This window comes from Vigna angularis, chromosome 1 (genome assembly GCF_016808095.1).
Source record: "Vigna angularis cultivar LongXiaoDou No.4 chromosome 1, ASM1680809v1, whole genome shotgun sequence".
NCBI lineage: Eukaryota > Viridiplantae > Streptophyta > Magnoliopsida > Fabales > Fabaceae > Vigna > Vigna angularis.
The window spans coordinates 26,472,666-26,497,228 of record NC_068970.1 but is presented as its reverse complement, the minus strand read 5'-3'; the positions used below and the strand labels follow the sequence as shown (position 1 = coordinate 26,497,228).

At 31.2% G+C, this 24,563-nt stretch overlaps 2 protein-coding genes across 12 annotated transcripts; one reads left to right on the top strand and one right to left on the bottom strand.

Annotated features, from left to right (window-relative positions):
- Nucleotides 1–5,067: 5,067 nt before the first annotated feature.
- Nucleotides 5,068–13,909, top strand: LOC108323562 (BAG-associated GRAM protein 1). 5 transcript variants are annotated; one of them, XM_017556054.2, is made up of 14 exons: nucleotides 5,068–5,138; nucleotides 5,630–5,698; nucleotides 5,872–5,972; nucleotides 6,638–6,713; nucleotides 6,976–7,104; nucleotides 7,188–7,231; nucleotides 7,357–7,480; nucleotides 7,635–7,745; nucleotides 8,631–8,660; nucleotides 8,754–8,856; nucleotides 9,246–9,376; nucleotides 9,916–10,035; nucleotides 10,120–10,213; nucleotides 13,658–13,909. In XM_017556054.2, exons 1-13 carry the CDS (start codon nucleotides 5,112–5,114, stop codon nucleotides 10,195–10,197), a joined length of 1,143 nt encoding a protein of 380 aa, XP_017411543.1. In that variant the 5' UTR covers nucleotides 5,068–5,111; the 3' UTR covers nucleotides 10,198–10,213; nucleotides 13,658–13,909. The 5 variants fall into 5 exon arrangements, 4 of the variants coding, with proteins under 4 accessions (XP_017411543.1, XP_017411553.1, XP_017411538.1 ...); XM_017556064.2 differs by lacking the exon at nucleotides 5,068–5,138 and adding an exon at nucleotides 5,139–5,225; XM_017556049.2 differs by lacking the exon at nucleotides 5,068–5,138 and adding an exon at nucleotides 5,163–5,556.
- Nucleotides 13,910–17,759: 3,850 nt separating this feature from the next.
- LOC108323769 (transcription factor bHLH153) lies at nucleotides 17,760–22,217 on the bottom strand. 7 transcript variants are annotated; one of them, XM_017556497.2, is made up of 7 exons: nucleotides 22,115–22,217; nucleotides 21,765–21,926; nucleotides 19,682–19,807; nucleotides 19,193–19,258; nucleotides 18,938–19,003; nucleotides 18,714–18,761; nucleotides 17,760–18,224 (listed from the first exon to the last, which is right to left on the bottom strand). In XM_017556497.2, the coding sequence occupies exons 2-7, from the start codon at nucleotides 21,804–21,806 to the stop codon at nucleotides 18,069–18,071; spliced, it is 504 nt and encodes a 167-aa protein (XP_017411986.1). In that variant the 5' UTR covers nucleotides 21,807–21,926; nucleotides 22,115–22,217; the 3' UTR covers nucleotides 17,760–18,068. The 7 variants fall into 7 exon arrangements, with proteins under 7 accessions (XP_017411986.1, XP_052731207.1, XP_017411985.1 ...); XM_052875247.1 differs by having other exon boundaries at nucleotides 18,944–19,003; XM_017556496.2 differs by having other exon boundaries at nucleotides 22,069–22,207.
- Between the last annotated feature and the right edge of the window lie 2,346 nt (nucleotides 22,218–24,563).

Sequence of the window (24,563 nt, the reverse complement as noted above, 5' to 3'; positions counted from 1 at the left end):
CTCGTGAATAGGAGAAGCTCGCGTTTCGTTTGTCGATAGTCGGAGCGGTTCTCTTCGAGTTTGGCAGAGTGTTCTTCTTCCGGTTCGTTCGTCGAAGAAAGGTTTATTTATCTGCTTTATTAACAATTTGTTGTAATCTGTGAAACATCTTTTTAGTGGAATTGTTAATCACTTTTTATAGTGATTAATGACTGGACGTAGATTCTGTTGAATCGAACCAGTATAAAAATTACTCGTGTGATTTTCTATTCCCTACACTCTTTATTTTTTACGCATATCAACTGTTCGATAAATTTTCTGAAAGAAAATTATTTTTACAAATTTATCTTAAAAAGGTGACCGAACACGCTTTCCACTCTCTTTCAAGTTTTTAATTCCGCTGCGCGACTCTATAACGGTACCGATTGTTCCAACACAAAGTTATGATGTTTGGGGGTTTGCTTGCAAATATATGTTGTAAGGGTGAGGTGATAATCATATACAATATATTTAGGTTTTAGTGAAATATAACAGATCAATGATTGGATTTGGATGATTTAAGTGATGTAATGTATGTATTAGGGTATGTTCACAAGAGTATGTGAGGTTTGAATGCATGCATGATGTATTGGGTATGTTTTCTCATGCTTTAGGGTTGTTGCATGTATGTTTGCAAACTTGAATTTTGTCTACGATGTGTTTTGATTAGACAATAATCAATTATCACAAGTTATAATTGATTATCTACGTATTGGTTGTGTGTTTTGTCTTGAGAATAATCGATTATCTGGGATGATAATCGATTATCCTCTCATGTGTGACAAATATGAGAATTTTTCACTGAGATAATATATTATCTTAAGTGATAATCGATTATCATAGTGTATTTTGTGTAAACATGAACCTTCTCGAGAATAATAGATTATCACTTATGATAATCGATTACCCGAGTGTATTTTTATTGGAAAAGTACATTTTGATGAAGAATGGACGTGGACCAAGCTTGAGAAGTTGTACAACATGATGATAATCAGATAATGGGATTAGTGGTCATGTTTAGGGTCAAGTTTGACTTGTGGTTGAGGTTGGAGCATGAGTGAGTGTTGGGGTGTACCTGAGTATGTGGTTGACGAGCATGAGAGTGGAGGATAAGTCTAGTTGTTGTACTTAGTAAATCTTGGTTCTATCTGCAGATAGATGCTTCCTTTGGCATTAGTTTTTGAAAATGAAGGGATATTTTCCTTGTCCTTGTGTGGCAGGATTACATGTTCCTTAGCTGGATTGCGGGACTACTCGAGCAGATATGTAGGAAAGGCTACATATGTCTTGTAGGGGAGGTTACAGGTGGGTTGTAGGAGCGGCTAAAGTCAGTGAAGTAGGGCACAAGAGTGAGATAAACTCTTTCCACTGTGGTGTTTATGATACAATGATGCTCATAGTGTGATTCATGATTGGAATAATCATGATGGTGGTGTATTTATGATGATGATCATGGTGAAGATGCTTTAGGTTATGCTATTTGATAGTGGTTTTAATATAAAGGTTATAGTAAGTAGTTAGCATATGTGCTAATGAGTGGATAGACTAAGGTTTTATGTGTGAGATGTTAGTGATGACATCAATTGATTAAAGATCAAGGATCGAGGATCAAAGTTCGAGGATCAAGTAATTCATTATGATTGAATTCTTTATGTTAAAGGATTAAGAATCCTATTGTTATTACTATTATGTATGAGGTGTTTGATTATTGTTGATATAATCAATATGTTTATATCTTGTTTTTATGATTGTTTTGTCGATAGCTTACCCCATACGTGTTTGTGTTTTTGTGTTTGTGAATGATATTATCGGCGATGATCGTATAATGTGTTATACGTGAGCAGATGGTATTGCAAATATACTAGAGGCATGATAGATTTGTGAGATGACGGTGAAAGATTTGAGTTTCTTTAAAAAGTTCTTTTAGTATAGACTTTTGAAACAATGCAATTGTAGTTATTTCATTTCCTTAGTCATTCTAATTACTTTTGGTATAATGTAATTGGAGAAGACTTTTGGAACCACTATGTTTTGAATAAATTATGCTTGTTTAAAAGTTAAGGTTTTTGAAAAATACGTATCTACGCTATAAGAAAGTTTATAAATATTCAGTTTTTGTAAACCTGTGGCATCTTAGAATTAGGGGCGTTACATCCTACACCTGGAAGTAATCCTTAAATTGTTTCCAAAGCACTAATTGCATGCAATTTTTCTCTAAATGTTCATATAGGCAACAACAAGTTCAAGGCAAGGTGTAGAAATGGATAAACACAAAGTATAGGAAGTCTTGTAATGACCAATATTGGAAAACGTTAAGTAGTTGAGAGGGGTCCTTGCACTAATAAGTTATTTTAGAAAATTTATTAAATCTTATGAACTAAATGTTATCCCTTGACTAACTTTTTTGAAAAGGATAAATTCTTATGGCGAGGATATACCAATGAAGCCTGCTCCATGCTCAAGCATGCTATTAGAACTTTCTAAATTTTTCAAAACCATTGAAGGAACAAATGCCTCTAGGGTGGGTATAGGTGTTATTTATAGTTAACAACACCCTATTGCTTATTTTTTCAAAAAGCTTAATCCTTGAATGCATAACCAATCAACCTATACCAATAATCTAAGGGACATAATCTGGTGTATAAAATTTTGTTGGAGTTCACAATGCATTGTTGGGTGGACACTCTAGTTTCACTAGAACATTGTAGAGAATTGTATTTTAATTTTACTGGTATGGTATGCAAAATGACATCAAAGATTTTTTGAAAATATTTCCACTTGCCACTAGACCAAGCATGATACAACACTACCATATGGATTGCTCAATCCATTGCCAATTCCAGCTCAAATATGGAAAGATGTGGTCTTCGTCATTGGCCTCCCTTCTTTGAATGAATATATTGTCATTATGGTGGTAAGGACCTAGAAAATAGTTTAAGAGTAGTAGTGGTTTTAATGATTACACTCAATTATTTTATTCACAAAAAGTTCAACTATAAATAAATTTGACATTAATTGAATTTCATTTTATAAAATTCATCATCTTTGTAGAAATTTTTTCTAGAACTCCATCCACTTTCTCTCTAACATTCTAAGCCCTTTTTCATCTATTTGACAATTAGAGAATACTAGTAATTTTAGGACGAAGTGGTCCACAATCCTCCCATCAAAATATTAAAATAGAGTAAGTTCATCTTTTTGGTCTTTGAAAAAATGTGTTTTGGGATTTCATGTGGTGTTTAAGGATTCAAGATGAATCTTTATTTTTGTTAGAATTATTAGGTTTTGATCATTGATTGAGTTTTCTATGTATAGGTAGTGCAACTTGTGTGAGATAGAGTCTATGTGAAACATTTTCTTAGTTAGAAGTATTTATTTAGGTAAGAGAAACTATTTTTGAATTTAAATACACTAGTGTGATGTGAGTTGTATGATGATGTATTGTGATAAATTATTGTGTGAAATTTGATTTGAAATGATGTCTTTACATGAGTGAAATCTTAAATTAGTGTTTAATATGTGATCTAAGATTTCTACATTAATTCTCTCATTTCTCTTTACTTTTCACAAATAATTCCAAAACACCACTTTCACATCTCTTCTCCTCAAATCCACTTCAAAAGAAACACAAGCTTAAAAGCAAAAACACTGCTTCTCTTAAAAGAACGGTCAAAAGGCAAATCTCAAGCTTAAGTTTCTTATTTTGCTTTCTAAAAAGACATTGCGTAACTAGCTTTTTGTATTTTTACTATAAACTAAATATACAGCCGAAATGAACGTAAAGAATACGTCTTCATTGGCCCAAATACCTAACAATAACAAATAACCGAAACCGGAGAATATAATTAACAAAGGACACTTTTGTTTTGTACCTTAATTTAACCTCTTAAATAAAAAATAAACTTCAACTTTATGTCTAATCATACCAAGTATCAAATTCACTAAAAATCTCACCTTAACCTATATTTTATTTCGCTGTACAGCATATTTTACCTATAATAAATCTTTACAATTGAATTGCATGTTCGAAAAGTTTACAATAATATAAAACATCATCTTCTTAGCATAAATTATGTGCAAAGTGATAAATTTAAAACTTAAAGTTGGAGAGATATCTCTGTCAACATGATACAAAATTTAGAAGCAAAAAACTATTTTTCTAGTTTAAAAATTAATTTTTAGCAATAACCAAATAAAATATTAATTAAAATTGAGTTTATAAAATCTTTAATTGAGAATACAAATTATTAAAGTATCTTGAAAGTGAGACAATAAAAAGAAATCCATAAAAAACAAATTAAGATATAATGTGATAATAAAAATAATCTAATCCAATGATTAAATTAATAACATTAATTATATTGAAGTGAAAAATCATGGAGGAAAAGAATTTGGCGTAAGAAATGGATCACATTCATACACGAAAAGACACTCTTTTCTACTCCCTCTTTGTACCTCGATTTCAGTTTCCTGTTCCCACCATCTATTTATTATATTATCTTTGTTTTGACCTTAATCTTTTTTATTATTATTTTCATTGTTTCTAGAACCCAATTCAATGCATACTTGGCTCTTGTTTACACGTTAAACACTCTTTCTCTCCTCGTCAATGTTTTGAAGTTTTGACTTCATACTTAAATTATAGAATTAAATTGATATTTTAAATTTATGAAAACCATGGTGTTGTTTTCTACATAACACTTTTTTCCACATTAATTACATATATTTACTGATTTATCATAATACATAATTAAGGATGTACAAGGAAGAAAAAGTAAAATAATTGTAAAATGAGAATAAAGAGAAGAGTGGTGATTTCTTGATACCAATTTTTTTTTTCTTTTTTTCTTTTATATTTCCACTGTACAACCATATAAATTAGTACTTTATGATAATATAATAATTGTATAGTAAATGTTTTTAAGAAATGATGGAGTCAAAGATATATTTTTTCTACACAGATATATATTTTTTATGGAAAACGTCAAAATTATATGAAAGATAGTTGAATCCTAGAAAGACAAGGTTTTCCTTTGTGAAGTGACACGTGGCGTATGATGATGATAACGTGATATTCGGTTCACCAACTAACCATGCAACAGAGTCAACAGTGGAAGAAGGTTCAGAATCTTCTTATTATTTCCCCTCTCTGCTGTGATTCATTCTGAAAGCACTTTTCCTTTTTCGTTTTCGCTTTTTCTCACAAGGCAAATTCTGCATATTCTGTATCTTTTTCCCTTTAGTCTTCAAATTCTATAGTTTATTGTTTGCTAGAATTGAAAACTGAATCTGCATGATGAATTAGCTCACCACTTTCAAACAGACTCATTCCGTTTTCAATTGCCTAACATGATTTTCATGTATCTATTGCCGTGTTTCCTTTCATCTCCAATGTGTTTTTCCATTTCCAAACGTGGTTTTAACTAGTCAAGGTTATAGCTTTTTGTGTCTTCCAAAACACATTTTTGTCAATTGATATTGATGGTGTGAGAAACTGTGATGATTTGTTCGTTTGTGAAGAACCAAAATACTCTTGAGGTTTATAACTTAGCGCATCGAAATTTTCACGTTTGTTGCTTCTTGGAGTAATTTTTAACGTTTTCACATACAGTTCTGCGTATCTTTGTTGATGGAACAGCCTAAAGGGGATTCTGAAACCAGTTCGGGATACCAGATAATGGTATTGTTTTTTCTGGCAATGTTTAGTCTATTATACCTCCTTTCGTCTGGAAAAAATATTAGATAATCGCCGATCATCATAGTCTCAATCAACTAAGTTGGAATTTGTTAATATACCGGAAGTTATTGACGGTAACTGAAGTTGCATTTTGTTTTAAAATTCCCTTTTTTAAGGTAGAACTATTCGCTGGTAAGGATCTTGTTGGTACAAAATTAATAGGCAATCCAGATCCTTATGCTGTCATCACGTGTGGCGATGACGAAAACAGATTCAGGTTTGTTCATCCAGATTCCTCCCTTCTTCATTTGAATTTCTCTCCAAAAAATGATGGAGCCAGAGCATATTCTTTTATATTTTCAAGAATTTTCTTGAGTCAGAGCATATTCCCCTTCACCACATCTATGAGCTACCCGTCTCTTAAGGTACTCTTTCCAGTAATGTATATGGCTTAAACAAAACATAAACTATTTAATTGAAGTTGTGGATGTAGATGACAGGTTTTTGCTTGTCAAATGTTTCAATCTTTACTAGAAAGACCTCTGTATTAGGACTTTTCTTTTCTTTTCTTTTAAGAAACTGCTACATAGGAAAAGACACTTTCCAATTTTTATTTTTGGGTATAACTGTGTTTCCTATTTGTTTGTGCCATTGTCTTTAAGGCTTAAAGTTCTTTACTGCAATCAACACTTAGTTTTCTTACTTTCTTTGGCAAGGAAATTTAGTTAGTTTCTAGTCTTATATAGGTGAATGATATTGCAAAGATTTTGTACTATCAGAAATGATAAAAAGGGATATGCTCTGTCTCTCTGTTAGAAGCGCGGCCGCTCACTGAAAATATCCGTTTTCCATATTTAACTTATATTTACTTAGACAAAAAACATTTTGCTCGACATTGCCCATAGGGCCCCCATAAGTTGATATTATGGTGTGCTGTCGCAGTTCCATAATCCGTGGTTCAAGAAATCCAGTGTGGGGGGAGGATTTCAATTTTTATGTTCATGAACTTCCCGTCCAGGTAGCTTATTATCATCTATGTTCTTTTATTTCGAGTAATTACATCAATGTTAGGTTCAGTTCTTATCTTAGCAGAGTGATACTGATGTTTAAGCTATTCACACCGTCTAGACCAAGATTTCTTTTTCTATAACTTATTTCAAAGGAGATACTTAGTATTCTTGGATTGATATTTACGAAGGAGTATCAGCTTCTCAATTGACCGATTAAATCTGTTCTTAAGATTTTCGTTAAACTGACTTCTTTCCCCGCTGACGTAGCAGATCAATGTAGCAATTTATGACTGGAAAAGCTATTCTGTAAGTGTCCCTCTTGGTTCAGTGACTGTTCCAGTTGAAAGTGAAGGTTCAACTGGTGCATGGTGGCATACTTTGGGAAGTCCATCAGGGCAGGTGGTACCATTGTTATTGTCTTTTAGTTCTAATAGTTTTTTATGTCAGCAAAGTACTATTGTTAATATATAACTGAATGTCAGATTACTTTTCGAATAAAAACACAAGCTTCTGGAAATGGTTCCAGGTGAGGCTTTTGGCTTTATGTTTGTTTTAAAAAATGTGTATTATGTTGGTCCTAGATACTTGGGTGGTGTATTATCATCGTATATTGGTTTATTTCTTAAAGTTATTAGTTGACTTGAGTGATAGGATAAATGGTTATGGAGGAGGTAACCCTCAAACAAGGATGCCACCCCTGGAAACACATGGGCTCACTGTTGTCCATCAAAAGCCTGGGCCTCTTCAAACTATATTTGGTCTTCATCCGAACGAGGTGACTGACAAAAATTTAACTTGTTTGTTTCTTGTTGGCGATTACCCGTGGTTTTTCTTCTGTTCAGATATGCAAAAAATAAAAAGATGACTGTGTACACTGTCCTTTTGTATGATTGTGTTTGCAGATCTGACAAGTGAAGCATATTTTTCAGGTTGTTGATCATGAACATACTTGTGCACTAGATACATTATTCTTGTACCACGGTCGTATGTATATCTCAGCAAGGCACATTTGTTTCTATTCCACTGTATTTAAAATGAAGGTCAGACTATGCTCCTGTTTTTGTAGTGAACACTGTGACTTTGTTGGTTGCGAAGAAAGGACTAGAGAGAAATAAAGAGAAATGGGTGAAAAATTGGTAAAAGGAAATTTTTTAGTTGAAGTGAAACAGAGTACGCAGAGCAAACGTGAATGGAAAGTATAAAGGTGTGTGTAAATTTGGTTTGAAAGAAAAGAAAAAAAGAGGAACTATAATAATTTTTAATGAATTTGTTTCCGGGTTGTTTTGAATTTTTCATATACTATTTTTGTCAATTTAAAACACCATTATCGATTAAGATTGGTAATGGGACACGAGTGTATAATAAAATCGAATTTTCTAGATAGTGGGAGGCTAATCATAGATGCAGAGAGTAGAATAAAATCAATTTTCTCTCGAAATGGCATCTTGCTAATAATTGAATTACCAGTTCATCTTTCCTCGCATTTCTGATCAAATGCACTATGAAAATCTTCAGAGTAGTCCCACCGAAATTTCATCATATCTCTACACAACCAAATCCCCATTTTCTTCTCCATTCTTTACTTTTCTTTCTTTTCTAACCCAGCTTATACTCAACCAAACAAAATGTATAGCTTGCGTTGTTTCTTGTACGAGGTGATCTATCACCGATGTCCGCTGTTTTAATTTTAAGAGATATTGATAAAAATTAGGAGTTGGAGTAATTTAGATTTCATCTTAGGTTTCGGTTTTGCAAAAACAGTTATAGGATTTTGTTTTGCCTGAACTTCATTTACTGAAATTGTTAATTTATATGAATTTAGAAAGAAGAAAAGCCCTTTCTTATGAACACTTAAAATCTGTTTGCTCTGTAGTGTCTTCTTTTTTTATTACTTATCGTATAATTTCTTATGGGTTATTTGGCAGGTGGTTATTCCATTTGAAGATATAGGCAAGGTACAATCTCTATTGCTTTTTCTTCCCCTCTGACCTAAATATTTCAGTCAAATCAAATTTACATGTGCTGCAAGTATTTTCCTTTTTCTTAAGATTCAAACGAGTGAACATTTCCTGATCAATCCTGCGATAGCAATTGTTCTTCGCCCGGGAGCTGGTGGACGTGGTGTCCCTCCTTTAAAAAGTCGTGATGATGGTTAGTAATTAGTTTGAAACATGTTCTTATTTATTTTCTAGGAGGAAATTTTAATTACACTTTTTATGATTCAATTTAATACTTATCCAGATTTTTTCATTAAAAGATTCAATCAAATTAAACTTAAGGGATAGCATCAACTTGCTTCCGCTTTTTGTGTGTGGAGCTGTGGTTCTACTTGTTTTCTACATATCAAAGTGACATTTGCAGCACGGATTTTTTTTTTTTTCGTTTCTCACTGGCTTTCATGTTTTCATAAACACTGGCATCATACTGTATTGCCGGGTCTCATTTTTATAAAAATATATTAGAGATACTGATCTGGATGTTGTTCTGAAGGTTGGAAATATTTTTTATAGAGATTAAAAATAAGCATTACATTACCACAGATGATGGTGGCCTTTGTCATAATGTTTCAGCTGCCACGTATATGTTTGCATCATTTGGGGACAGGGATCGTGTGCTAAAGGATCTACAGCGTGCACAAAAGAACTTCAATGAAATCTTGGAAGTTGAAAAGGTTAAAAACAGTTGCTTAATCAATTTAGTTTTTGTTCTCTGTATTGTACTTAATTGCTTGGTTATCTTTCTTAGTAGCTAGATTTAATGATAGATTTTAACAACTTCATAGATGGTACATATTTTTTTGACAATATATACTGTTGCCTTTTTTCCCCATCAACTGTTATATTCTGTATTTTACCCTCTGTAATGCTCACCTATCACATTTGGGTAGCCAGAAATATATCTTTATGCAATTATGTATTGTTGGAACATGTTCTGAAAGTGATATATGTGTTGAGAGAGAACATAAGGCATTAGATGAATTGCTTGTTCCTAATGTTCACAGCAAAGACTCTTGTTTACGATGAATCATAACGGACAGATCCAACCTATAACTGTCATGCTAATTTACATAATCACTTCCAGCAAATAATATCACTCAAGATCATGCTTTATATCTGATTCTTTTTCTTTCCTTTTTAATTTTTACCCTGACATTTCTGGATAAATAGAGAATTTGAAGCGTTTTAGATTTTGTAACCAATCATCATGTAGGAAAATGCAGTTCCAGAGCTGTGTGCACATAGCAGTTCTGTCAGAGGAAGTAAGATACTGGATAAGGCTCCTGTGGTAAAGCATGCCAAAAACGCGGAAAGCTTCAACCTATTATCCAAGGCATGTATGCATCGTTTCTTCCCTTTTCTTTTTTTATGTTTTCTAGTTTAACTATCAGCTTAATTATTAGTGATCCTTCTACAGGAAGTTATTCCTGGGGTAGCTGAGCTGTTTTCTAACTTGTTCATTGATGGTCCAAATTTCACTGGAAAGAATAATTGAGCACGCTAATATTGTGGTAAGTTTTCTTCAATTACTATTGTCATTCTTGAGAAAAGATTTCCTTTCTTTAAAGGAGTGTCCAAAGCCTTATGAGTCTACATTGATCATGATGGTATCTCTAATTGATATAAGACGTAAACCTTCTAAACGCTCAATTCATTTTAAATAGAAAATGATATTGAATGTAATAATTTGCATTGATCATGTATTGTTTAAATATAAGTAGTAATGTACAGATAAGATCCTATAATTATGGTAATACAGACAAAAACTTTCCTAAATAGATGCTAATGAATAATTATAATAATTACTCTAATATTACACCATAAAAGAAAATTAATATTATGAATGGCCAAAATCAAGAGTCATAAATGATAAGATAATTGATAGAATATTTGATTGTGTTTAACTCCCCTATCAAACTGGTGGTGACATGGTTATGCCAAGTTTGTCTCTTAGCAAGTAATCTGGTATGAATGAGAGGTTTAGTCAAACAGTTTGCAATTTGATCAGTAGTAGGAACTTAGGCCACAATTACTTCATTTTGTAGGATTTGATCACGTATGAAGTGCACAACTATCTCAGTGTGTTTAGACCGTGCGTGCATGACAGGATTAGAAGCAATTGACTTGTCACTTAGGTTATTACACCACAAAATTGGTTTTCTGTGCATTTGTAGTTTAAGTTCTGTCAGCAGAGATCTAATCCAAGCTACTTCAAAAGCAAGATCAGCCAAGGCTATGTATTCTGATTTTCTGTTTGATCGTGACACTACCTTTTGTTTTCCTGAAGACTAAGAGTTTCTCTAATAAACACACATTGTCCTAGCATGGATTTTCTGTCATCAGTAGTTGCCCAATCTGCATTAGAATACCCAATTATGTTAAGATCATTTGAATGTTTTATGTGCAAACATAGGTTCATTGTGCCTTGAAGATATCTTAGTATTCTTTTTATTCCTAGCTAATGATCCATGGTAGGTGTGCTCATGTATTGACTGAGTTTGTTGATAGCAAAAGCAATGTCTGGCTTTATGTTGGTCAAATATTGCAATGTACTTATGGCTTATCTATACAAAGTAGCATTATTCATTGGTTCCCCTTTTGTAGTGAATTGTCTACCCGCCACCATTAGTTTTGGGCACCATTAGTTTTGGAAAAACAGATACTGTCTCCATGTTGAACTTTTTCATAATATCTTTTATGTACTTAGTTTGCCTTAGGTACATTCCATTGTTATTCCTTTGTACTTCAATGCCAATAAAGTAGTGTATATATCCTAAGTCTTTTAGTGAGAATACAACATTCAATTGATTGATGAATGTTTCTAAATATTGGTAGTTGCTTCCTGTTACAATAATGTCATCAACATAAATGAGAAGGAACGTGATATGATTTGTACCTCTAAGAATGAATAGAGAAGAATCACTTTTGGTGTTTTGAAAACCCCAATTCAGAAGTGTGTCTCTTAGTCTATCAAACCAAGCCTTTGGTGCCTGCTTCAAACCATATATGGCCTTAGACAATCTACATATATGATTCAGTTTAGTTGAGTCTATGTAGCCTTCAGGTTGATGCATAAAAATTGTTTCCTTCAAATTTCCATTTAGGAAGGCATTGTTTATGTCAAGTTGCCTAACATCCCAATTGAAATGTACTGTAATGGCTAATATGATTCTGACAGAGTTGGACTTGACCACAAGCTGAAAGTTTCATCAAAGTTTATGCCTGTTGTTTGTTGAAAACCTCTTGCAACAAGTCTTGCTTTTCTTCTTTCGATTAAACCATCTGATTTATACTTGGTTTTGAAGACCCATTTTAAGTCTATGATGTTTTCTTGACCCTTGAATGGTATTAATGTCCAAGTTTGATTAGACACTAGAGCCTTGAATTCTGCATCCATGGCTTCTTTCCATTCTGGCTTGATTAGAGCTTCCTTGACATTTCTTGGTTCTTTATCATCTTCACGAACCTTTGTCAATCCTATGTATGGTTGTTTAGACTTGTAAATTCCAGCTTTGCTTCTGGTCACCATCCAATGAGTGTTGGTGTTAGGTTGATTGTTTTCAGTTTCAGTTTTACTGTTGTTCTATATTGTCGAACCTTCTTCTTGACTTTCTCTTGATGTATTAGTAAAAAATTCACCAAGATCTCATTCATTTGTACCATTGTTGGCAGGACTATCACTTATGATTTCTTCCTGATGACTTATAGTATTGTTGTTTAGTTTAAGAGTATTGTTGATAGTGGTACCTACAGAGTAATTTGGAAGGAAGCAAAATTGACATAGGTTCAGTTAATTCTTTTAAAGAATTTCTTGTATCAATGAAACCTTCATGAAAAGGGTAGTGATTCTCATTGAAAATCACATGTCTTGAGATGAAAATTCTCCCATGATAGTTAATGCATTTGTATCCTTTGTGTGAATTAATGTAACCAAGAAACACACACCTAGTTGTATGAAACTGGAGTTTATTTTGATTGTATGGTTTAAGACAAGGATAACAGGCACGACCAAAAGGTTTCAAGTTTCCAAAGTCCGGTTCATTCTTGTAAATCAGGGATTATGGACTTTTGTTTGGATTTATTGATGATGGTAGTCTGTTGATTAGATAAACAACAGTTGAGAAGGCTTCCCACCAATAATGTATGGGCATTTTGGCTTGTGCTAACAGAGTTAGGCCAAGTTTAGCAATATGTATGTATTTTCTCTCAGTCCTGCCATTTTGTTGAGAGGTGTAGGGACAAGACATTCTAAAAACAATTCCTGATTCTATAAACATGTCTGCAATTGGCGCCACACTTTTCTAGTCAGTCCCTTTCTAGGTAGCCTTTGCAAAACATTTGTGGATAGGATTGACTGAAGTTAAGGCTGATTTCCAGCATCCCCTCATGCCTAGGCTTTTGTCTGGAGTGTGACGATGTAATTGACTCAATAAATTTAGGATAGACTCTATCATTTTTTAATTTGGCCTTAGGATTTAATTCAACTCCGTAAAACAAACTTATAAAGTGATGATTCTCCAGGCTTTTTAAGCTCTATATAAGTTATATCTCTAATCAATGTAGAATTAAGCCACTACCCATAAGACTGCAATTAAGGCAGCCCCCAAAGAGGTCTCAACTAGAAAGATTAGGGATGACTGCAATTAAGGCAGTTTTCCAAGAACTACGTTATTTGCAAATTGGCCAGTAGCATACAGCTGATGATTATGATGGTCATCAAGTTCGAGAGACAACCTTGTATTTTGTAACAGCACATGTTTACCCAAACAACCGTGAGATGAAATAGCAAAGGAGAATATAATGATAATAATTGTATTTTAATGATGATAGGTTTTGTGATCAGTTAACTTCCTTGCCCTTTGCAACTCATGCCCTTTCCTTGTTCTGCCCCCTCCACCCCTCCTAAGTAAAATATCTTCAAATAACTATTGAGGTGTTCTTATGGCTTTTCTTAGGTGTTTGAGAAAGTGCAACAGGCCACATGACCTGGATCCTACTCTGAGGTGGGGAATGCTTTAGATATCTTATCTGGATATTCAGCCGTTTTTTTTTCTCTTTTAATATGTTTGTGTTCCTGTAAGCTGATTTGAATCACTGCATATCTATGATTTTTATTATTCATTAGTTTAATAGAGTCACAGATGATATGTGCAGTCAAAAAACTCCTATTGCTTATGGTTGAATGAATATGATTCATTGTCATTGAAGGAACTGCATTTCTTGTAAAAACATATGTGCTCTTGTTATTATAATTTAAAACCTCTCATTAGATAAGCCGTATGGCGATGAATGAACAGTAACTTGATAGTGAAACTTGTTTGATTATCTACAAATAAGTAACTTAATAGTTCTTTTTGTACTAATATTGATTGTTTTCTAATAGATAAGATACTATGGCTATGCCTATGACTAACTGCTAATTTATTTTTCTAATAGATTGAATGACTGCATCATGTTCTATTATTGTATGACTTGTCCACATGAGAAACCCCTAATTTCTCAATTATTGTTAACATTTTCAAATTTTAGTTTTTCTTTCACCGGCTTAGAATTTCTTTCACAAACAGAAAATACATAACTTAATCTAATCATTATAGAATTTTTAAAATTGTTTCAATTTGACTAAAAATATTGTTAAAATTGTTTTAAGTTTACCGATAATAGTCAACATTAAGTCCAGCTCATAATAGAACTGAAGTTTATCACTGTCGATGTGTACTGTATAAGATTGTCGTAGTTAGGGACGATAATTTGGATGAATATGATAAATTTTATATCTAAAAGTAATGGATGAAACAAAAAATCCTCCTTGTAATCTTTCGTTTGTAAGATATCATTTGTTAAAGCTATGAGATATATTATTGTTTCGGGTTTGAGGTGAGTAACTTTAAACACCTACATAATTTTTCATTTGATGTCGTCCGATTTTCTAATCCTTGTTTTCGTTCTACCGTACGGAAGGTATCTATCAAAGGTAATCCGATGTTTAAGTTAGCAAATTGTTTATACATAATTCAGAACAATGGTATTAAATGCATAGTAAATGACAGCTACTTCTTACCTTTAACCTGTATTTATAATTTTTGGCATAAGCTTGAGATTAGTGAAACCTTAATTTCGGTCCAATCTCAGTCAAATACTCCTAATTACCATTTATCTTAATCCTTGCATAGAAAACTTGTTTATCGAAACTTAACCGGACTTTCGGGCTTATCTGTTGGTTCGCCATATTTCCTTGCTACTTAGCTATTTTCTGTTCTCTAGAGCCGTCCGGCTTGCTTAGTGTGGGATATTATTATATATGGTCGTCTAGTCCATACAGTACAATTATTTTAAATTTTAATCCATTACTTCCTTCTTGACATCAAAGAGCATAGAAAGATATTCATTGTTAAAACTTTTGATATTCTGTATGTATCTCAAAATCATACTGTATTTAATATAGAAAGTATTGATTTTATCTTCTCTCCAACCTTCAGAAATTTTCTCCTAAAAGAAACTTATGAAACAAATTATGTAATATCTCATTATCAGTAATATCGAATATAATTAGATATAATCAAGATAAATCAAAATATAATTAAGATAAGTAAAATATATAATCAAAATGGTAAATCAAATATATAATCAAAATAAACCGAACATACAACTAAGATAAATTAAACATATAGTCAAAATATTGTTATTCATTTATAAAATATTATACACATATATGAAATAATTATCTGATATTTAACCATGATTTCAATTTCAAGATATAATTTCTTTTATAAAATCCTTTAATTTAGATTTAGTTATCAAGAAATATTTTAAATGTTGTAGCTTATCACTTTCATTAAAACAAAATAAACTATGCATATCATAAATTATAAGACCAGTAAAACCAATTAATAAGTTAAAGCAAAAAGTTTAGACGAGATCCTATATAGTTTTTTATAGTTTTCTTGAAAATGACCATTGTAACTTAAATTGGTAATTCTGGATTTTGTAAGTTCTCCGTGTAAGCTTTAAAGTGTATTTTTATCTTTAACATCTTTAGCCTCTTAAAAAGAAACTTACATCATTTCTATTTAAGAAAACAATTTAAATAATAAATGCAGTTAAATATAATCACACAATTTCATTTGTTTCTTGAAATATATGTTCATGAGACCATTGCTTCATAAAATATTTTAAAGATATAAACTTCTTCATAACTTAATTTTATCTAGAAAAATATGTAATCATTAGAACTTACTTATAATTATATTAATATAACAAATTAGACAAGGACCATCATAGTGTCTACTAAAGACAAAAACATACATTTTTTGTATACTCCTTAGTTGTCTTCAACTTTCACACACACAAAAAAAAAAAACATACATTAGAAAGTTAAAATTATACTCATATCCCTTAATTAAAATATTTGTTATCTTTAGAATTAGACCATATAGTGAAATTTTAGAAATTGAACCGTTTAAGGTCTCAATACTTGATTGGCTAAAATTACTTAAAAAATAAAAGTCTTTAGTGATTACAATCAATTGAAAGTATGTTTTAATAGGATGAAACAAAATGAACCTCAAATCTTAAAAAACTTGAATAAGATTAATAAACTAAAATCAAGTTTTATTATGTATTAGTTCCAAATCCATTTAAGATTAACACTATAGGTCATTGAAAATTAATTTTAACCCACAACTAATTTAGTTTTTATAAGAAAATTTGTAGCACTTCTTAATTTAATCAAAATCAATTAACATTAAAGCATTTAAACACATGATTACAACTCAAACACTAATCAAGCAATAAGATTAACTCATCAGCTCAATCTTCAACAACAAAACTATATTGCAGGACACATCAATTCTCCTTCAATCGTCTGCTTGAATATTTCAAATTCAACAATTTGCCATGATCCTCTACTTTAATATATATGATTTTTTTTCTTGTAAGATATTCTGGAAACAGTGCTAATAATTGATATAACTTGATTTTTCTTTAAGGAAACACGTCAATTTTATAATTAAAAATGATTTTTGATGGTTAGATGTATAATTAATACTAAATTAACACTGCCATCAAATTTACTTGTTAAGTATTTATTAAAATTATACAAATTTCAGAGAGAGAAAAAAACTATTTTTACCTCTTGTAAAATGGAGATGCTTGCAATGCCAGGATATTGAAATCTTTTTCAAGATTTTTTTTAAAATATTGCAATTTGAGTAGGCAAGGCTCACTTTCAAATGCATACACCAACCCAAGACCTCATGGGAGAGGCTATAGGTCACTTGACTTCAACAAAAGTGAACATCAATTTCAATCTCTTTTTTTTTTTTTTAATTTTACTTTCGAAAACGACTTTCTCCCAATTTGTATAATTTTCAACAAGGAACAAAAATAACATAAAAGTGCACACAAGACATTATTAATTTACTAAAAATGCCCATCAATCAAGCACAAATGGTCGAACTGTCGGTACACGACAGTTACAAGGACACTTCTATTGTAACATAATTCAACCTCTAATTATGATCGCACTTTTTTTCTTCAAAATCCAACTTTATGTTAACTTGAACAAGTATAAAATTTAATAAAGCTCACTTTCATCAAAGTTCATGTTTAAAGTAGCATTCATTCTAAAAACAAATTTCCAATTTAAAAATTATTTTATATCGGATGGATCTTTCGAATAAATTAAGTTTACGAATCTTCTTTCTTCAAGATTGTCATTCATACTCAATTTAAAATTTAGATTAACTTGGACTCAGATTTAAATTCTCAACCATACTAAATATGCCATTTTGGATTTTAGTATAATGTATTTAAATATAATAAAGTTTCAATATCAGATATCATTATAAAATTTCTCACTATTAGATTCTATGGCTAAATTAACAAAATTTAACAGTACTTGGTACCATCGTCCCAACGTTATTCGTGCCAAATATTCAAGACAGCTAACTTTATTGATTTTTAGCTTACACTAAACAGCATTGATAAATGCAGGTCAAAAAGCAGAAATGAAATATGGAAAAAGATATCTAAATCAGGACAGTGAAACATTGACACTGTTTCTTTCATCAAATCAAGAAACGACTTTCATTAAGCTAATCAGTACATGGAATCATTATACAACTAGAAATTTTGAAATATACACTTAATAATCAGCACAAGAAATTAAGGAAGCTTAGCCCCATCACCCATTTAAAATCTTAAAGGTGTGGAACAGCTTCATGACTAGAAAGTTCTTTTAATGCTTTAACTATTTTAGCTATTAGGATTCCATCTAGATGTATGATGACAAATTTTCATGCCACTACACTGCTTTAGCAACTTAGCATAGCAACCTTTAGGCTACAATAAAAGTGAGAAACTTTGTCAATGAAATTGAGACACATCATTCTCCAATTTAGGTGAAGTTGTAGTTTTAATGGGAGCCCAGATATCTGCACCATTGCTCTCAGCAACTCCAATTGTAAATGACACAGGAACAAGGCATAACCCTCTACTCCTCAGGCTGCATGCTTCCATACCCTGAAATGGCAAAAACTCAATTATAACCACCAATTGAACTGCTTTCATTAATCAAGGTTTCATTCATGATTTGCAAGAAAGTCATGCTACATAGTACTCTCTTGTTCCAAAATTATTGTATTTTTACTCTGCAGTTCTTTTTAAATTGGTTGATTTTGTCAGTTTTCAATGAAATATTACATTTTTACTCTTGGGTTGCTCTCAAATAAGCACATCAATTCCTGTATTTACATAAAAAAAACTGTGTGAATATATATATATATATATATATATATATATATATATATTATATATATATATGAAACTTAACAGGGGGAGATGTGGCCACTTTATAACATAGCATATGAATCGACAATAAGAATGGTAGAGACAAGGGTTCTTGTGGGTATGATAAATGTTTCATGAATTTGATGCTGAACGCCCCCACAAGAAAATGTGTGACCTCATCCGTTTGCTAATCCATGGTGAGAGTGTTCACGTTATGCTTACCTGCATCTTGGCTGCTGCTGAAGTTTCAAGATATGGAGCACTGAGCAGCTGCCAAAAAAGGAAGAGAAAAAAATTGCATAAGATCAAGGTCTTGTTAAACATGATTTAGAATCTGTAATGTCTTTTTAGGTCCAAACCAAGTATGTATGTTTGCTATATATGAAACCAATTACTAGAATATTAACAGTGATAATTTCAGCATAATGTAGCAAGAATGGCCAAACCTTAACTTGTTTATGAAGGAATCCTATGTATTCCATTGCCTCCTTTAGAACAGAAGATGTATCTGTCTGCAGTGAGAAGTAGAGACTCTTTAAGCTCAGAGAAACTAAAGAACAATTCATTCAATCCAAAAACATAACATAACATATCATATAACTCAAATAAGCAGTTCTTAGTTTTATTTCATTCAAGAATGAGCTTGACGAGCATCAAATTTATAAGTTGTTATTGCGTCAGGAACTATAGTTGTTGTATACCTTTCCATATGGTGAAACAAGCTGCTGAAGAGCAACAATTCGTTCCCCAATCTTCTCCTTCCTCTCCTATCCACAGAAACATTGGAAATGTTACATGAAAAATCAAAGAAATAAAGAAGAAAGTAAACCTTCAATTTAGAAGAAAATCACATATCCAAATTGAGTATCAAGGAGAGTTCCATGTAACAGGTTGAAATTATGCAGGTTAACATAAGACAGACAGTCCTATTCAAGGTTTGAAATTATGCTATGCATGATAAGAAACACAAATGTAATATGTGGCAATTCATAGATTACAAGCTACGAACAAGAGAGTTTATATAGAGAAGATCAGAAGAGGCACCATTGCATGATTCTAGATGAAAACTTTCAAATAGTAAAGCTTGGATATCTATAAAAATATATAAGTAGATGCTCAAAAGAAAAAAGGAAAATGAAATAGAAGTGTAATTCAGCAGCCAAGAACAACAGAAGGAGAAAAAAAGAAACCTTAGTGCTGATAGATAAATCAGCCTTTTGCCTTTTAGATGCAATAGAAGTATAACTGCTTTGGTCAACAGAGCAGGGACTCCTTTTATGCTCCATCATCTTTCTAACATCTATCCCCTCTTCTCTCTGGTGGCATCAACAATGAAACATCTTGTATAAGAAGGATGAACAAAATGAAAAGAGGAATACAGATTATAAAAGAAACTATCAAATCATCAACACTTTCTCTTACTTGAGTATAATAGTTGTCAGACACACAACTATAGTTCATATTCAACACACACAGTAATTACTACCATATATATTTTAGTTACTTTTATGCTTGAAACATGTTCAACAGAACTTTGGGGAAGCCAAAAGCCACAAATTGAGGAAGTACTGAATACAAATTGGAGTCAATGTGGGTTGGTCCCACTGGTTCCATAGTTACAGTCTTTTGGCCCCTAGTTCAGTATGATTGTCATCCATTTACAGGAGATAAAAAAAAGTTGGGGTAATCTATTGAATGAGCAAACAGTTCTTTGAATAAATCTGCCATCAGCACCCTCTCTGAACTGTAATTTCAGCTGCAACATAAGGTTTTCACTGCAATCAGATCACAACTGCAACTCTGGCTGCCCCAGTTGCATTTTTTCACAACTTCAAAAACCACAACAATTTTTTGTCAAAGAACACAATCAGAATTCAAAACCTTGTCCCTCCATGAAAGAAGTTAGAAAAGCATAAAAAATAAAACTGACAGGAAACAAGGACCAAAGTCAAACTAATGCCTTCATTTGATGAAAGCTTATCAAATTTCAAACACTTCTCCAATAAAGAGGAAATTTTTTCCCTCCCATATGGCAGTGTTTGCTTCTGCTCTAGGGTCCTGCCATGCATACATGTAACACAGAACACATATATAGAGAGAGAGTGCTACTGTTGAAAAGGAAAAAAAAAAAAACTTTGTGCAATGAAGAGTCTCGTTTTAAGTAGTGAGACAATAAATGAGAAGAAATGATTTCCATCCATAAATATGTATCCTCAAACTTTGCTTGCAAAAAATAATACTGCTAGTTACAAGATTGATTTTTTACATTAATAATACATCATGAACTCATACCAACATGCACTCTTCAGTCAGAACAATGCTGACACTGTAAAACAGGACCATTTATTAAATATATGAGATAAGTTCAGAATACAAACTGGTAACAGCTACACCACAACCGAAAATCAAAACGTGGCCCCATAGGCATAGCCATGATGCTACACTACAAAGAAAAGAACTGCCAACAGAAAATGAACCATCCATGCATATTCAAACCACATAAGCCACAATACAAACCTTCCAAAGGTCATCACTGTCACAAACATTGATCACCGTATTCAATGGTTTGGTTTACAACTTTATTAATGGTTCAAATATCTTAATCCCAGAATAGTCTAGTCAACATTGTGAGCTTACATACCATGCCAAAATTATTGTTAAATTATTGATTTTCTTTTGTTTATTTTAATTGTAATCAATAAAAAATTTCTATCTTTGTGATGTGTCCAGAACCTCAAATGTGGGGGGGCCACCATTTGATTTCTGAAAAAGAGATTGTAAGCACACACATACACACGCATTCACACATACATACACCTTGCATGAACGAATCTAACTTGCGTACAAAATCTTCCCAACCACCTTTGTTTAATGTTAAAGGATATCTTAATTGACAACATGCATAAGGACACAGGAGTGATTAATTAATTTCCGGAAAAAGACAATGGTTAATCCAGAGAGAGAATCACAGGGTTGGTTTTGGAGTTGGGGTTTAGTAAATCAAAAATACCAATAAAATATAGGCTCAACCACTCATTTATTACATATGTACTTTCAACAAGAACAATTCTGATCATAATTCTCTCGGAATTGGAGTGCAAGGATTGATGACGATTAGAGAGGTAGATAAAACACAACAATTTTGATCACAAATTCTAGAAGTTTTCCACCGAAAAACTCATTCACTAATAACTTCCATGAAAAGTGAGAACACGGGATAACACTTGAAAGACAAAAAAGACAAATGGTACTAAATTTAGGTTAAGAACTTACTGAAAACATAGAATCAGCATTGCAGAAAGAGCTGGCTATCATCTATGACCCTTTTGGAGGTAAAAGCAGGAATGGTTGAAACCAAAACCCCTTCCTTAGGCAACTGAAATGGTTAGATGGGTATCTTCCAAAAGTTGCAAAGCTTGAAACTTTAAGCAGTGCCTGTGATTAGAATTTCATTGCAATACTATGGTAAGAAAATTCAAAAACTTAGAAAAAGTAGCATGCAGTGTGGGGAACAGAGGCATATATGGGACAATGAAAGAAGTGAAGTACTGATCCTAGAAAGAAAAACTAGTGAAACCTCATAAATGGAGGAAAAGAAAGTGAAGCTGAGAAAAAAATAATACAGAGGCGTGTGTGGCTTGTTGTGGAGAAAGAAGAAGGAGAAGAAGAAGAAGGAGGAACAGGTTAATGTCAAAATGTGATTTTATAAAGCTAGAAAGGAATATAATACAATAATTCCTTACGTAACATTTTTAAATGTATATTGTCATAAATATACTTGACAGCTAATATCCAACCCAGACAAGTTTTGGTTTTATAATTTTCTTTTTCTCTTTAATCTTTCTACATATAATAAATACAATAAACTGTGCTTAATAGATATAACGGATGTTTTTTTATTTGGCTACAATGTTTTTTTTTTTATTTTAAGAAGAAGGGTCACACTACATATTTTTCAAACCAACATGTCTGTTCATTTCAAAGAAAAAATTATCTGTCTTAAAGAAGAAAATAAAAAATGTGTTTTGCTTAATTACTTTTTTTCTAATATGTTTAATCTTATTTTTCTACTAATAAGAGGTTAATTTTTTTAATTTTTAAAATGTAACTGTTATCTTTTTGAAGATGTAATAGATTTTTTTAATATAATATTATAAATATTTGTATTGAATTTTGCATAAGTGATTTTATAGATTTCCATTTTTAAAAAATTATAAATTATATATATGTAAATATAAATTATTATTATTATTAATTAGATAATATATGATTATAATTTTAAAAATCAGAAGAGTAAATAAAATGAATAATAATGAACAAATAAATCATTTATTTGGAAATTAAATTCAATTGGTCTACATCAGGAATCCCTACCTTTCCCCAGAAGACAAATATTTGTGACATAACCACCAGTGATCATTTATACATTAAAATAAAAGGCCAGAATTCCATTTTTTTTTCTTTTTTCTTTCTTAAGAACAAAAAAATACTCAAGTTTCTATATCTTTTAATAAACTATAAAAATTAAAAAATTGATTATAATAAATTTATACTTTTTAAAATTTTCTATTTTATTAATAAATACTGATATCTTTCTTACAAAGTTGATGCAGTTTTTCAGTAATTTTAATAAAGACTGTTTTAGTAAAAAAATAATTAATAAGAAAAAAAATTATAATATTATAAAAAATTGCATACACTTATTTGAGCATTGGAGGAAATATTATTCTTCAAATATGAAATGTGTTAAAGTTAACACTGAAATATTATAATATATTTAAATTTGAGTAAAAATATTAAGAACATTAGCATACATACAAGTAATACTTGGGTACATAACTCTTGAAATTTTATCATAAAGGACATAATATTCTTTAAATTGACATGTTGTATGTGTTTCTATGTCAAGTTTAGAATATACACTGAGTTAATTTAACTTCAGATAGCATTATATATTATTTACAAAATATAATATTTTAAAAATTATTTAAATTATTATTTGTCTGATAAACAATTATTTTACCATTTACATACATATTCTCAAGCATATAAATTTTTTCAAAAAATATATCTTATTATCAAAAGGAAAAGTTTATTTGCGCTAAGGAGGGTTAATGTCTGTAATTACATTAATGTCTCAAAAGAGCACACTACCAACCAATGTCGCGTAAAAGAAGAACACACTGTACTTAAAGAACATGTCTGTCCTCTTGAAGAATGAAGAAAATTAAACTACTTGATCTACTTCTTAAATTTAGATCTTTCCTATTTCTCATTCAAGTTAAGATTATAATTTTATTATTTTCAAACTATCATATCTTAAAAATTAATTTAATCAATAAGTGTAGATTTTTTTTAACTTGTGTCTATATTTTTACTTAATACAATCTTATATCAATATAACTGATTTTAAAATATATTTCAGAAATATTCTTTAGACCGTTTTAAATCTTAAAATTCAATTATGAATGAGTTTAAACTAAAGTTTTCACACAAGTACAGACTTTTCTCTTACAAAACTAAAAAAATGGATTAAAAAATAGATTTAAGAGAAGAAAACCGTTATTGTTTGTGTATAAAATTTAACATATACATTTTTTTTATTTTAAAAAAGTATACATGCAGAAAATTTATGGAAATAAGTTGTGAGTAATATTTAATTTAAATGTATATATATATATATATATATATATATATATATATATATTTAAATATAAAAAGTCAACTCCTAACCTAATTTTGTTTGTTTCATGATAAAGTAAATAAGAATTGATGAGTGAGTAGGTATTTGAATTCCGAATCTTGATGATATGTACATCTGTGTGTTGTTAGGGAGACCCTCCATACAAGCTACTATTTCTTGCTTCCTCGTAGGAGTATTACCACCCATTCCACATGTAAATTCACTCACTCTTATAGTTCAATGGTTTCATCTTATTTTATCAACTCTTCTACCACTCATGATTTGATGTTGTCTATTATGATAACTAAATTGTTTAATCTTTATCATAACAATTTAATTTTGTTGAGATAATGGTTAATTTTGTTGTCTATTTTGATATATTACTTTAT

Coding starts and splice junctions, on each gene's coding strand:
- LOC108323562 (XM_017556049.2), top strand. CDS start 5,518: ATGATTTGTTCGTTTGTGAAGAACCAAAATACTCTTGAG. Junction 5,973..6,637: donor GATGACGAAAACAGATTCAG/GTTTGTTCATCC, acceptor GTGCTGTCGCAG/TTCCATAATCCGTGGTTCAA. Junction 10,036..10,119: donor GCTTCAACCTATTATCCAAG/GCATGTATGCAT, acceptor ATCCTTCTACAG/GAAGTTATTCCTGGGGTAGC.
- LOC108323769 (XM_017556497.2), bottom strand. CDS start 21,806: ATGATAGCCAGCTCTTTCTGCAATGCTGATTCTATGTTTTCA. Junction 19,259..19,681: donor ATTTATCTATCAGCACTAAG/GTTTCTTTTTTT, acceptor TTCTGTGGATAG/GAGAGGAAGGAGAAGATTGG. Junction 19,004..19,192: donor TTGTTTCACCATATGGAAAG/GTATACAACAAC, acceptor TTCTCACTGCAG/ACAGATACATCTTCTGTTCT.